Raw genomic sequence first — 15,418 nt, forward strand, 5'->3', positions numbered from 1 at the left:
TTGGCCAGTCTGCTCTCAAACTCCTGGCCTCAGGTGATCCACTCGCCTCAGTCTCCCAAAGTGCTGGGATTACAGGCGTGAGCCACCATGCCTGGCCTAAAATTTATTTTAAAAGGCCAGGCGCAGTGGCTTACGCTGGGAGGCCGAGGCAGGCAGATTACTTGAGGCCAGGAGTTCAAGACCCGCCTGGCCAACATGGTGAAACCTCGTTTCTACTAAAATACAAAAATTAGGCTAAAGCATGAGAATCACTTGAACTCAAGAGGTGGAGGTTGCAGTGAGCCAAGATTGTGCCACTGTACTCTAGCCTGGGCGACAAGGCAAGACTGTCTCAAAAAAATTTATTAAAAAAAAAGCATGAGAATATAGCATGATTGCTGGTATCAAGAGCCTACTAGAAGTTAATAATCATGAACTGAAAGTAAGATCAGTCAATAAGGCTATCTATTTTCCTCCAATCAGGTTCAGCTATTATTGGTACAGGCACGAAGTGGAGAATTGAACTTAACAAAGTCGGTTTAGCAAAGCAAATAAAAAGGGAAAAGTAAGGCCAGGTGTGGTGGCTCACACCTGTAAAACCAGCACTTTGGAAGGCCAAGCTAAGTGGATTGCTTGAGCTCAGGAATTCAAGACCAGCCTAGGCAACATGGCGAAACCCTGTCTCCACTAAAAATACAAAAATTAGCCAGGCATGGTAGCGTGCACCTGTGGTCCCAGCTACTCAGGAGGCTGAGGCAGGAGGATCACTGGAGCCTAGGAAGTTTAGGCTGCAATGAGCCGTGATCATGCCACTGCACTCTAACATGGGTACAGAGTGAGATCCTGTTTCAAAAAAAAAAATTAAAAATTTAAAAAAAGGGAAAAGCAAATTGAGGGTATGTGCCAGGGAGTGATTATAATCACTGACTCAGGAATTTAAGGTTAGTAAGGAAGAAGTGGGGAATAGCAAAAAGACGGCAGAATCAACAAGTTATCCAGGTCTGAGTAGGACAGCAAAGGAGCTGAGAAGACAGCAGGCAGTGGTTGCAGAATGGGACCACTCACTGAAATGACAAAGAGTTGCAATGCTTGTCATACCAGAGTATTACCATTGGGAATGAGTGGCTGAAGTAGGGTGGACAACTGGAGGACAAGATCCTTGGAGGAGAGGAGGTCAAAGAATGGAAGGCCAGACATTGGAAGAATCATCTATATGTGGAAATAAGAAGGAACAACCTGGGGATTGTTAGATGACTAAAACAAGGAGAAGCAGTGGCTGGTAAAATATAATAATGTTAAGTTTAATTTTAATTTTTTTTTGAGATAGAATCTCACTCTGTCACCCAGGCTGGAGTACAGTGGAACGATCACAGCTCACTGCAGCATTGACCTCCCAGGCTCAAGCAATCTTCTTAACTCAGCCTCCTGAATAGCTAGGACTACATGTGTGCACCATCATGCCCAGCTATTTTTTTTTAATTTTTTGAGAGATGGGGTCTCACTGTGTTGCCCCAGCTGGTCTCAAACTCCTAGGCTCAAGCAATCCTCGCACCTCAGTCTCCCAAAGTGCTGGGATTACAGGTGTGAGCCACGATGGCCAGCCATAATGCGAAGTTTTAAGAAGCTTTCAGGGAGAAGGGAGAGAGAATGCTCTGGAAGCAGCCAAGAGAATCAATAGAGACATTCACCCATTTCCTGTCAGTGTTACAAGGAAGGTAGAAGAGGACAGAGCCATTGTTTGAGAAGCCTACAGGGCAAGCCAAGCTTCAACTACAGCTGGAAAGTGAAAGCTGCACTGAGAGAACAGGGTGAGAATTTGGCGGATTTAGCTGAAGACTAACCAAGAGTTCCAGAGGGTGCAAGAAAGAATCTTAGAGATAGCAAGGGTGGTACTTAGGATCCATGCTACCTATGGGCATATGCTCACCTCACCTATTGCAAGTTACTTAACCTCTGCTTTGTTCCCAGTTTCCTTGTCTGTAAATTGGGGATAATCATGGTATGGACCTCACTCAAAGCGTTATTTTGAAGATTATATTCAACAATACAAGGAAGGCATTTAGAAAGTCCTTAAAACTGTGCACCTAGCACACGGTCTGCACTTAAAAAATGTTACGTATTATTATAGGATACTTTCTCTCCTGTATCATCCTATTGAATTATTTGAAAAATCTTTTATTTTCATTTAACATTTCAATGATATGAAAAGGTTTTAAATCCTAAGATTATAAAATCTAAGGAGGAGGGATAATACCATGTACTTGTCTGAGTCTTCTACAAGGTTCAAGATTTGAACAACAATGGCAGAGGGCCAAACAAACACCAACTGTGACCTCAGGAGGAGGTATCACTATAGTCTCCATCTCCCAGACCTATCCTACAGATGTCAAGGGATTTAACTAATCTTTCAGAGGAAAAAAAGGTGCAGGGCAGACATGAACAAAAATGGAAGATAATAGCTCATGGGTATCAAACTAACCTTAATCCCTACTCTCAGGATATTGACTCTCTTAACATAACATATTCTTCAACCTCCTTTCAACAGATTTTTATGTAGAATGATAAACGCTTTCTGAAAACATAAATGAGCCGATTTTCTCAAAGACAAGGATTGAGGGATAGAAAAGCAATTCCTAGCCCTATGATAGGCCAGATGACAATTTCAAATCAAGAAACCTTCCTAAAACAAGGAAATATGAAAGAACATACCACTTGCCTAGCAATTTTAAAACACATTAACATTCCACTGTACTCCCAAATAAATTCCAGAGTTATCAAAAAGTCAAACACTTTAAGAAAAACTTTCATAAAATATATTTACCAGCTCTATGAAAAAAAGGGGAGCCTTCTCAGGAACAATCATTGTTTTTTTTTAAAAAAAAAGATGATGTGCATATTCAATAAATATTTACTGAGTGCCTATGTGTCCAGCAGTGTTTGAGGTTATCAGTCATATATTAACATCTCTAACTCAATTTAAAAAATAGCATAACCACCTAGGGAAATTTTGCATTAAAAATTTCAAAAGGTCAAAAACTTGGATAGAAAGTTTACCCAAACTTATTTTTAAAATAATATGGACTATACCAGATAAAAGGGCAAAATATTACCAAACTAGTACCATATAAGAAAATACAAATAGATTTCTCATATTTGGAAAGCATTCTTTTTTTTTTTTTTTTTTTTTGAGACAGAGTCTCACTCTGTTGCCCAGGCTGGAGTGCAGTAGCGTGATCTTGGCTCACTGAAACCTCCACCTCCTGGGTTCAAGTGATTCTCTGCCTCAGCCTCCCAAGTAGCTGGGACTACAGGGGCGCGCTACTGCGCCTGGCTAATTTTTTTGTACTTTTAGTACAGACGGGGTTTCACCATGTTAGCCAGACTGGTCTCAAACTCCTCACCTCGTGATCCGCCCGCCAAGACCTCCCAAAGTGCTGGGATTATGGGTGTGAGCCACTGCGCCTGGACAGCATTCATTTTTTTAACAACCAAAAGAAATGCCATATAAAATGATGTGAAGTACTATTTTACATTTAAATTCCATATTATTAAGATAATGGTGGAAAAGAGGCAGGTACAGGGTGCCTTTCTCCCAGCAGCCTAATCTGTGGACTCTCTCTAGAAAACAAGACAGAAAAAGCCAAGGCAATGCTCAGTCTCTGACCAGAGAATGCCACTTCCAGCACCAAAACTGAGGAAATAATTCAAGTGGCTCAAAAAGGTATATGTAAGAGTTAATGGCAGCATAAGCCAGAATACCAGAAAAAGGAATATGAAAAATCATTTTTTGAAGCTGTAATTATAAACATGAAAAAACAGTAATGACATAAACGCAAAGAGACAAACTGTAGCAATTATAGTATAAAATATGTACATACATACTCAGAACTTAAAATAAAAACAGAATAAAGAAACCATAGGTAATTTTACTTTTAGATAATGTTCTGTGATGGGAGCTTATCTTTTTATTCAAAATATCTGTTTTTTCAATATATTCCTATCTTAAAATAACATTTTATTAGTATGTTATGAAACAGAACACATACCTGATACTCGTCTATTAAATCTGCTAGGAACTGGAACTGCAAAATAAAGAAGCAACATTTAGTCATTATTATGTCACCAGGCCGCATTTTTATCCTCCCTTTTTGCAAAAGTCTTTTACAATAGACCTAAGCCCCTCAAAACCAAGCAGTGGGTCAGTTCATAGTCTTCCACACTCAATCACAAATAGTTGTTCAATGTGATAATATTAAGACAATATAGGAAATACAGTATTTCTTTGAAAACAAACTATACCTTCAATATATTCAACCTGGCAATTTTATTTCTGCTCACATCTATATTCCATCTAATTTGTATCATTCCAATTGAATAAGAAGTCTACCAAATTTATTGATAATGTTATGATATAAAGTAGTGAAATTTTCTTTTTTTCTTTTTTTTTTTTTTTGAGACGGAGTCTCGCTCTGTAGCCCAGGCTGGAATGCAGTGGCGCGATCTCGGCTCACTGCAAGCTCCGCCTCCCACGTTCACGCCATTCTCCTGCCTCAGCCTCCGGCGTAGCTGGGACTACAGGCGCCCGCCACCATGCCCGGCTATATTTTTGTATTTTTTAAGAGATGGGTTTTTTTGTTTTTGTTTTGTTTTGTTTTGTATTTTTAGTAGAGACGGGGGTTTCACCGTGTTAGCCAGGATGGTCTCGATCTCCTGACCTCATGATCCACCCACCTTGGCCTCCCAAAGTGCTGGGATTACAGGCGTGAGCCACCGCGCCTGGCCTGTATTTTTTTAGAGATGGAGTTTCATCATGTTGGCCAGGCTGGTCTTGAACTCCTGACAGGTGATCCGCCTGCCTCAGCCTCCCAAAGTGCTGGGATTACAGGCGTGAGCCACCGTGCCTGGCCTGTTAATTTTTGTATTTTTAGTAGAGACAGGGTTTTGCCACATTGGCCAGACTGGTCATGAACTCCTGACCTCAAGTGATCCACCCACCTTGGCCTCCCAAAGTGCTGGGATTACAGGTGTGAGCCACCGCGCCTGGCCAAGCAGAACCATTTTGAAATGTTCCCTGTGAGTGGATCAGCAGCGGACATAGCACTTCTGTTACAATATAAAGTACCTGGAGAAAAGGAGTCATTGCAAATTAGATTGTATAAAGATCACTTTGGCTATAGTTGATAGACAAAGGTAGTGGCTTAGGTTAGATGTGTGGCTTATGAACAGAAGGAAAACAAATAGATTCCAGAGATGAGAAAAAATCTATACAGTTTAGGCCAAGTACGGTGGCTTACAATTGTAATCCCAGCACTCTGGGAGGCCGAGGCGGCTGGATCATTTGAGGTCAGAAGTTCGAGACTAGCCTGGCAAACATGGTGAAACCCTGTCTCTACTAAAAATACAAAAAAAAATTAGCTGGGCGTGGTGGCGCACTCCTGTAATCCCAGCTACTCGGGAGTCTGAGGTAGGAGAATCACTTGAACTTGGGAGGCAGAAGTTGTGGTGAGCCAAGATTGCGCCACTGCACTCCAGCCTCGGTGACAGAGCAAGACTCCATCTCAAAAAAACAAACAAACAAACAAAAAAACTATATAGTTTAGTGACAGACTTAATGTGTCAGTGCTTGCTCTATAAATGCCAATCAAATGAAATTATATCTCTACTGCTATAAAAGACACAGTATTCAATATGGATCTCATTCAATCTATAAATAAGGGTGCTGTCATAAATTCTAAAATCATAAAATGTCAGAGTTACAGAGTATCTGTGAAGTCATCTGGTCTGGCCATGACAAGTAGGCTTCATCTCACATAGCAACTCTAGTTGAAGTCACAGATTCACCTGAGTCATTCTAGACTCCTTCCTTTCACTACTCACATCTACTTCATTAACAATTCCATCTGTTCTCCCTCCCACTTCATCTCTTAAATCAGTCTACCTACCTTGATCTCCATTATCATCCTAGTCTGAGGCACATCATTTCTTGTTTGGATGACTTGCAGTAGCCTCCAAACCTTTTTTCCCATTGCCAATCAATTCTCTTCACATTTATCAGAGTGATCTTAACATAGAGAAGGACAATTTGACAGCCTTTGTCAAAATTTTAAATGTAAACTGCCTTTAACCCAGCAACAATTCCAGTTCTAGGAATATGTTCTAAACAAAACTCACATGTGGAGAGAAATAAATGTGTGTGTGTGTGTATACACACACACACGTATAGATGAATATATACATATATTTGTGTATACAATCATCCCTCAGTATCTATGGGGAATTGGTTCCGTAGACCCCCATGGATACCAAAATCTGAAGATACTCAAAAATATAAAATAGCACAGTATTTGCATATAACCTATGCATATCTTCCTGTGTACTTTAAATCATCTCTAGATTACTTATAATACCTACTAATATGCCTATACACTACTTCATTCCTGTGGATTTAATGTAGTACTTGACACAGCAAATTCAAGTTTTGCTTTTTGGAACTTTGTGGAATTTTTTTCCTGAAAGTATTTGCATGATGGCAACACTACACTTCAGCCTGGGCAACAGAGTAAAACTGTCTCTTAAAAAAATGTTTTTTTAATTTTTAAAATTAAAAAAATAAAAATCCACAGATGTGGTACCCACGCATACAAAGGGCTGACAGTAAATACATATATATGTATATGTGCATATGTACATACATGTGTATATGCAAACACCATAATCATTATATTATCATATATAATATTCAAAAGGGAGAAACAAATTGCCTAGAAAAGGAAATTAAGGGAATATTGGTACAGTTATAGTACAAACCTCTATGTAGCCATTTAAATGAATGCAATGGTCCTATAAGAATTGACAAGGGGCCGGGTGCAGTGGCTCATGCATATAATCTCAGCATTTTGGGAGGCCAAGGCAGGAGGATCATTTGAGCTCAGGAGTTTGAGACCAGCCCGCACAACATAGAAAGACCCCGTGTCTTTACAAAAAATTTAAAAATTAGTCAGGCGAGGTGGCATGCACTTGAGTCCCAGCTACTCAGGGGGCTGGGGTAGGGGATCCATTGAGCCCAGGAGGTCGAGGCTGTGATGAGCCATGATTGTACCACTGCACTTCAGCCTGGGCAACAGAGGGAGACTATCTCTTAATTTTAATTTTAAAAATTAAAAAAAATGGGGCAGGTGTAGTGGCTCATGTCTGTAATCCCAGTGCTTTGGGAGGCCAAGATGGAATGATCACCAGCCTGGGCAATATAATAAGACCTCGTCTCTACAAAAACAAACAAACAAACAAAATTAATTAGCCAGGCACAGTGGCTAATGCCTGTAGTCACAGCTACTTCAGATGCTGAGGTGGGAGGATGGCTTGAGCCTGGGAGGTCAAGGTTGCAGTGAACTGCAATCATGCCACTGCACTCTAGCCTGGGTGACAGAGCAAAAGACCCTGTCTTCAGCCATAAAAAGGAATCATTACTGACATATGCGACTTGGATGAACCCCAAAAACATTTAAATAAAAGCAGCCAGACACAAAAAAATCACATATTGTATGATTCCTTTTATATGCAATATCCAGAATAGTTAACCCATAGAGCCAACTGATGGTTGCCAGGAGATGAAAGGAGGGGAGAATGAAAAGTGATTATTTATTGGGTACAGGTTGTTCTTCTGAGGGAATGAAAAGATTCTTCAACTAGAGAGCTGCAGTGGGTGCATAACATTGTGAATGCGCTAAATGCCACAAAATTATACACTTTAAAAGATTAATTATATGTTATCCGAATTTCACCTCAATTTAAAAAAAAGGCATTATGCAAAGTAAAAAGTAAGCCAGGCTCAAAAAAGACCACATATTGAATGATTCCATTTATGTAAAATTCCCAGAGAAGTTAAAACCAGAAAAACACAAAGTAGATGAGCGGTAGGCTGGGGCTGCAGGGGGAATGGGGAGTGACTGCAAATAGACACAAAAGAGGGAACTTTTGGGGGTGAAAAATGTTCTCAAAGTGTGGTGATAGCTGTACAAGTCTGTAAGTTTACTAAAAATAAATTGTACACTTAAAATGGGTGAATTTCATGATATATAAATTATATCTCAATAAAGCTCTGAAAAAAAAAACTATTGAAAGTCCTTCAACATGAGTCATGTAAATTTTAAGTACAAGGAAAATAGGAAGGAAAAGAAACAAAGAGATGCAGAAATAAGCAGGAAAAAACTAGGACATTTTTCATCCATTTAGTAAATATTTACTATATGCTAGACATTGAGATTAGGGAGGGAGCAAAACAAACCATCTGTCCTCATGGAACTTATAATCTAATTGTGACTAACAATAAAAAAGCACATCCTATAACACAACGCAGCAATGACGCAGTAGGTTCTGAGGTGTAGTAACAGGAAGAAAATAATTTACCACATCCTTTATTCATTTGGTGTTACAGGCAACTTTGAGCAGAAAAAGCTTTTTTTTTTTTTTTCGAGACTCTCACTCTGTCACCCAGGCTGGAGTGCAGTGGCACAATCTTGGCTCACTGCAAGCTCCGCCTCCCAGGTTCACGCCATTCTCCTGCGTCAGCCTCCTGAGTAGCTGGGATTACAGGCGCCTGCCACCACGCCTGGCTAATTTTTTGTGTTTTTAGTAGAGACGGGGTTTCACCGTGTTAGCCAGGATGGTCTCAATCTCCTGACCTTGTGATCCGCCCGCTTTGGCCTCCCAAAGTGCTGGGATTACAAGGCGTGAGCCACTGCGCCTGGCCAGAAAAAACTTTTACTACTTTATTTGATACCTTATGTTCTAATTAAACTTGAAAAAATTTAGTTCTGAAATACACGTGAATTTTTTAAACTCTGAGAACTTTGTAAACACAACTGTGTTCTACAGACAGCAAAAGCTTCTCTAAACTTGTGTTAGTCACATGGTCAAATTAGACATAATGCTCCGTACATATTGAAGCACAAAGAACTAAAGATAAGAGGCAAATAATTCTGACTGGAAAAGAATAGGAGGTACCTCTTCTAGTTTCTGGATACAGAAGACAAAAGTCCATTTGCATAGAAATTTGGGCAAGAGAGCCTTAATTCTTCCTTGGGTATAATGAAGTTGTCCGCCGGGCATAGGGGCTCACACCTGTAATCCCAGCAAGAGGACTGCTGAGACCAAGGGTTCGAGACCAACCTGGGCAAGGTGGCAAGACCCTATCTCTACCAAAAAAAAAAAAAAAAAATTAGCTGGCAGGATGGTATGCACGTGTAGTCCTAGATACTTGGGAGGCTGAGGCAGGAGGATTGCTGGAATCCAGGAGTTCGAGGTTTCAGTGAGCTATGATCAAGCCACTGCATTACAGCCTGGGCTACAGAGTAAGATCCTGTCTCTTTAAAAAAAAAGGCTGGACACGGTGGCTCACGCCTGTAATCCCAGCATTTTGGGAGGCCGAGGCGGCGGATCACGAGGTCAGGAGATTGAGATCATCCTGGCTAACACAGTGAAACCCTGTCTCTACTAAAAATACAAAAAATTAGCCAGGCGTGGTGGCACGCGCCTGTAGTCTTAGCTACTTGGGAGGGTGAGGCAGGAGAATCACTTGAACCCGGGAGGCGGAGGTTGCAGTGAGCCGAGATTGTGCCACTGCACTCCATCCTGGGCGACAGAGCGAGACTCCATCTCAAAAAAACAAAACAAAACAAAAACGCTAAAAGCTGTCTACTGTCTCCAGAAAATTTTATATAATTTAGGTAGCTGCTATGAGCCATGTTAAAGATCCTAAGTAAAGCCAGATAAGATAAAGGAGGAAAGTGGGGCCAGGTGTGGTGGCTCACACCTGTAATTCCAGTACTTTAGGAGGCCAAGGCGGGTCGATCACCTGAGGTCAGGAGTTCAAGACCAACCTGGCCAACATGGCGAAACCCCATCTCTACTAAAAATACAAAAATTAGGGCCAGGCACAGTGTAATCCCAAGAGGCCGAGGTGGGTGGGTCACGAGGTCAAGAGATGGAGACCATACTGGCCAACATGGTGAAACCCTGTCCCTACTAAAAATACAAATATTAGCTAGGCGTGGTGTCTCGTGCCTGTGGTCCCAGCTACTCAGGAGGCTGAGGCAGGAAAATCACTTGAACCCAGGAGGCACAGGTTGCAGTGAGCTGAGATAGCGCCACTGCACTCCAGTCTGGCGACAGAGCGAGAATCCGTCTCAAAAAGATTAAAAAAAAAAAAATTAGCCTGGCGTGGTGGCTTGCACATGTAATCCCACCTACTCAGGAGGCTGAGGCAAGAGAATTGCTTGAACCACGGAGGTGGAGGTTTCAGTGAGCCAAGATTGTGCCGCTGCACTCCAGCCTGGGCAACAAGAGTGAGACCCCATCTCAAAACAAAAAATAAATAATCAAGGAGGAAAGTTATTAACGTTAACAGAGAAGGGTCACTGAGTGGGATATTCAACTGACTTTAACAATCCTTTCTATCCACACAGAAAGTTAACAGGTTTTCAACATTTTAAGAAAAATATTTTTTGAATCTTGATCTAAGTTCGGCCATTTTGCTGATTTTAAACATTCTGTAATGCCTTGTTCCATTTGTATTTCCAGAAAGTTCCATGAGTCTGACATGCACCAGAGTAGAAAATCATTGCTACAAATTGAAAACATATCATAGAATCAGAGGAGTTCAGAGTTTATTCAGCCTTGAAATTGGGGAAGCCCTCCAGCAACTTACAGCACAGCTCTAATAGGAAACAAGCAGATCATTTTTATTTTCTAATTTCAAGCTTTGTGCTTTATAAATATTGTTATTAATTTCAACAGATTTTTCAGGATATAAAGAAAATGGCTGCAGTTTCAATTTACCAGTTCTTTTTGTTTGTTTTGTTTTATTTTTGAGACAGAGTCTCGCTCTGTTGCCCAGGCTGGAATGCAATGGTGCAATCTCGGCTCAATGCAGTCTCCACCTCCCAGGTTCAAGTGATTCTCCCACCTCAGCCTCCCAAGTAGCTGGGAAACTACAGGCGCCCACCACCACGCCTGGCTAATTTTTGTATTTTCAGTAGAGACAGGGTTTCGCCATGTCAGCCAGGTTGGTCTTGAACTCCCAACCTCAGGTGATCTGCCTGCCTCGGCCTCCCAAAGTGCTGGAATTACACGCGTTAGCCACTGCGCCCAGCCTTCAATTTACCAGTTCTAAAGCCCCTTGATATTCAAACAGTGCTGGCATGGTTTTGTTATGTACAAACATACATACACACACATACACATACATATAAAATATATGATATACATACATATTTTATATATTATATATATATATGACTTAGCTCATACCTGACAAAGAATAAGTCAGCTTTATTATGCTTTAAAAAGGAAGCTGGACGGGCAAGGTGGCTCACACCTGTAATCCCAGCACTTTGGGAGGCTGAGGCGGGCGGATCACGGGGTCAGGAGATTGAGACCATCCTAGCTAACAGGGTGAAACCTCGTCTCTACTAAAAATACAAGAAATTAGCCAGGCGTGGTGGCGGGCACCTGTCCCAGCTACTCGGGAGGCTGACGCAGGAGAATCGCTTGAACCTGGGAGGCGGAGGTTGCAGTAAGCCGAGATCGCGCCACTGCACTCTAGCCTGGGTGACAGAGCAAGACTCTGTCTCAGCGGAAAAAAAAAAAAAGTAGAAGAAAGAAGAAGAATGAAAACAGGGCCAGGCGTGGTGGCTCACGCCTGTAATCCCAGCACTTTGGGAGGCCAAAGCAGGCAGATCACAAGGCCAGGAGTTTGAGACCAGCCTGACCAACATGATGAAACCCCATCTCTACTAAAAATACAAAAATTAGCTGGGCGTGGTGGCATGCGCCTGTAATCCCAGCTACTCAGGAGGCTGAGGCAGGAGAATCGCTTGAACCCAGAAGGTGGTGGTTGCAGTGAGCCAAGATCACACCATTGCACTGCAGCCTGGGTGACAGAGCGAGACTCCATCTCAAAAAAAAAAAAAAAAAAAGAAGAAGCTAGAAGCTGGCTTTATTACTAATACTTCTCCAAACTTGCCTCCTATACCTCTCTCCCCTGTTCCCATCTGACCATCTAAAAACCTCCTTCTGCCCAGAAAAGGAATATTTTCACAGCCTGTGTGTGTACATCCACTGATACCCTCCTTCTCATTCTTCCAGGCAGTTCCTATATCCCTCCCCTAGAATCCTGTACATTTATAAGTGAAAACACCCTAGGCACATTGAAACTGGTTCACTGTCTGTCTAGAGTATAGACCATGAACTCTTAGAAGACTGGCATTTTGTCAGACTCATTTCTAAATCTCTAGCATCTAGCACAGTGCTCAGCACATGGCGGATTAAAATTTACTAACTGGGGCCGAGGCAGGCGGATCACAAGGTCAAGAGATAAGAGACCATCCTGGCCAACATGGTGAAACCCCATCTCTACTAAAATACAAAAATTAGCCGGGCGTGGTGGCGCGTGACTGTAGTCCCAGCTACTCAGAAGGCTGAGGCAGGAGAATTGCTTGAACCCGGGAGGTGGGGGTTGCAGTGAGCTGAGATCGCACCACTGCACTCCAGCCTTGCGACAGAGCGAGACTCCATCTCAAAAAAAAGAAAAAATTTACTAACTGGGTATACAAATTATCCTATCCAAACTTCAGCCTGCAGATAGTCTCTCAACAGCAGTACAGTATGGAATCAAAGCAATGTTCACCTCACCTAAGCCCCTCTTTTTCCAGGGCAACCACAGAGCAAGTTTACCCACCCAATGCAAGTTTAAAAGGAGAGCTCCACTGTAAACCCAAAGTATTATGAGGTTCCTTCTTAAGTTTATAAGCTTAAACATTTAGCATTAAACCAATTAAGGAGACTGGGTACAGTGGCTCATGCCTGTAACCCCAGCACCTTAGGAGGCCGAGGCAGGAGGATCACTTGAGCCCAGGAGTTCAAGACCAGCCTGGGCAACATAGCAAGATCTTATCTCTTTAAATAATAATAATAATAATAAGGTAATAGGCTGGGCACGGTGGCTCACGCCTGTAATCCCAGCACTTTGGGAGGCTGAGGCAGGTGGATCACGAGATCAAGAGATTGAGACCATCCTGGCCAAGATGGTGAAACCCCGTCTCTACTAAAAATACAAAAATTAGTTGGGCATGGTGGCACATGCCTGTAGTCCCAACGATTCGGGAGGCTGAGGCAGGAGAATTGCTTGAACCCAGGAGGTGGAGGTTGCAGTGAGCCGAGATTGCGCCACCATACTCCATCCTGGTGACACAGCAAGACTACGTCTCAATAAATAAATAAATAAATAGGCCAGACGTGGTGGCTCACGCCTGTAATCCCAGCACTTTGGGAGGCCAAGGTGGGTGGATCACCTAAGGTCTGGAGTTCGAGACCAGCCTGGCCAACATGGTGAAACCCCATTACTACTAAAAATACAAAAAATTAGCCAGGCATTTTGGCGGGCGCCTGTAATCCCAGCTGAGGCTGAGGCAGGAGAATTGCTTGAACCCGGCGGGTGGAGGTTGCAGTGAGCCAAGGTCGCACCATTGCGCTCCAGCCTGGGCAACAAGAACGAAACTCCATCTTAAAATAAATAAATAAATAAAATAAATAAATAAAAATAAAAAATAAGATAATAATAATAAAATAAACCAAGTAAGGACTGAGGGAGAAAAGAGAGAGAAAAAACACTTCATATTTTAAAAACAAAAACAATGGAGACATCTTAACCAAGCAAAAAAAGATTTGGTATGCTCTTTACAGCACAAGAGCTGTGAGCCCCAAATAAGAAATGACATATCAATTTAAAAAAAAAAACCTCCATTTTAAGATTTTTGTTTCTTTTGAAAGCATTAGCATGTAGAGTTGCTATGCCACTGAGAAAGTGGAAGATTCTTATTCCTCCAAACACATAAATCTTGCAATCTACAAGAGGGGAGAAATCCAGCAGAGGAGAGAAATTGTTTTCCATTCCCAAATGTGCTAATTAATTATACATAAATATTAACACTCTCTACAGCCAAAAGGTACCACCTAACAAACTCTGCTATCTCAGCTGCCCTCTGCTCTGATGCAAAGTTGTAAAGAGGCAGATCAGATTTCTCTATCATTTACATGCCAGGCAGGCAGGTAGGCACTTCCAACCATACCCAAGGCATCCTGTTAAAAGCAAAAATCAGCCTATTAAGAAACCAAAAGCCGAAGAGCTGCCCTGCCGAATTATTTGTACAAGAATTATCTGCTATATTTTCAAATAATCAAAACTATACCACTAATCTTTAGTCTGTCATTTTACAATATAAGCCATTCATTTTTAATATCTGACAACACTCTGGAGAACAAAGCAAGGGTAACAGTAATAAGATTTCACCACAAAAGACAGGTTTGCATTCTAGCTTCAGAACTTAAACCTGGCCAGGTGCAGTGGCTCACACCCATAATCTTTGGGAGGCCAAGGCAGGGAGGACTGCTTGAGCCCAGGAGTTCGAGACAAGTTTGGGCAACAGAGTGAGACCCTGTCTCTACAAAAAAAAATGTTTTAATTAGCCAGACACAGTGGTGTGCACCTACAGTGCCAGCTACTTGGGAGGCTGAGGTGGGAGGATGGCTTGAGCCAGGGAGCTTGAGCTGTGATTACACCACTGCACTCCAACCTGGGTGACACAGCAAGACCCTGTCTCAAAAAAAAGAAAAGAGAACTTAAACTTCTCTGAGCCTCAGTATTCTCACAAATAAGGGTAGTACCACTTACCACAAATGACCCGAGGGCAGACTTAATGACCCTATGTATAGAAGTACTGAGACAGTAAAATGTTAGGGATATCATAGTTTTGTGGAGGGTTTGTTTGCTGGTTTTTCAAAATTATCTATCTTTAAAATACTGCAGTTTCACATTTTTTTTCACAGCTGCTATTTTGCCACGTATACCCTGTTCAAACACTTTTTTTTTTTTTTTTGAGACAGAGTTTCGCTCTTGTTGCCCAGGCTGGAGTGCAGTGGTGCGATCTCTGCTCACTGCAACCTCCCGCTGCAACCTCCACCTCCTGGGCTCAAGCGTTTCCCCTGCCTTAGCCTCCCAAATAGCTGGGATTACAGGCGCCGACCACCACACCTGGCTAATTTTTGTATTTTTAGTAGAGACAGGATTTCACCATGTTGGCCAGGCTGGTTTCGAACTCCTGACTTCAGGTGATCCGCCAGCCTTGACCTCCCAAAGTGCTGGGATTACAGGCATGAGCCACAACGCCCACCCTCAAACATTTTTTGTTAGTTACAATTTTTGAGTCCCACTACGTGCAAGTATTATGCCAACCATTTTAAATGCATCATCACATATACCCTTCACAACAACCCTATTACCATCCCATTTTGTAGCTGAGGAGACTGAGACTCAGAGAATTGTACCCAAGGTCACACAGCTAGGAAGTGGTCAAGCCAGAATCTGAGTCATCTAAATTTGACA

General features: G+C 42.1%; 1 protein-coding gene across 5 annotated transcripts in view; it reads right to left on the reverse strand.

Annotated features, from left to right (window-relative positions):
* PRKAR2A (protein kinase cAMP-dependent type II regulatory subunit alpha) overlaps nucleotides 1-15,418 on the reverse strand; it is a 110,953-nt gene that overhangs the window by 66,487 nt on the left and 29,048 nt on the right. For 4 of the 5 annotated variants that reach the window (XM_016939862.2, XM_016939863.3, XM_016939861.2 and 1 more), the window contains 1 exon segment: nucleotides 4,026-4,061. The exons of the other annotated variant lie outside the window; for it this stretch is intronic. In XM_016939862.2, coding sequence (XP_016795351.1) covers nucleotides 4,026-4,061 — 36 coding nt within the window. 5 annotated transcript variants of the gene reach the window in all.

This window comes from Pan troglodytes, chromosome 2 (genome assembly GCF_028858775.2).
Source record: "Pan troglodytes isolate AG18354 chromosome 2, NHGRI_mPanTro3-v2.0_pri, whole genome shotgun sequence".
NCBI classification, from domain to species: domain Eukaryota; kingdom Metazoa; phylum Chordata; class Mammalia; order Primates; family Hominidae; genus Pan; species Pan troglodytes.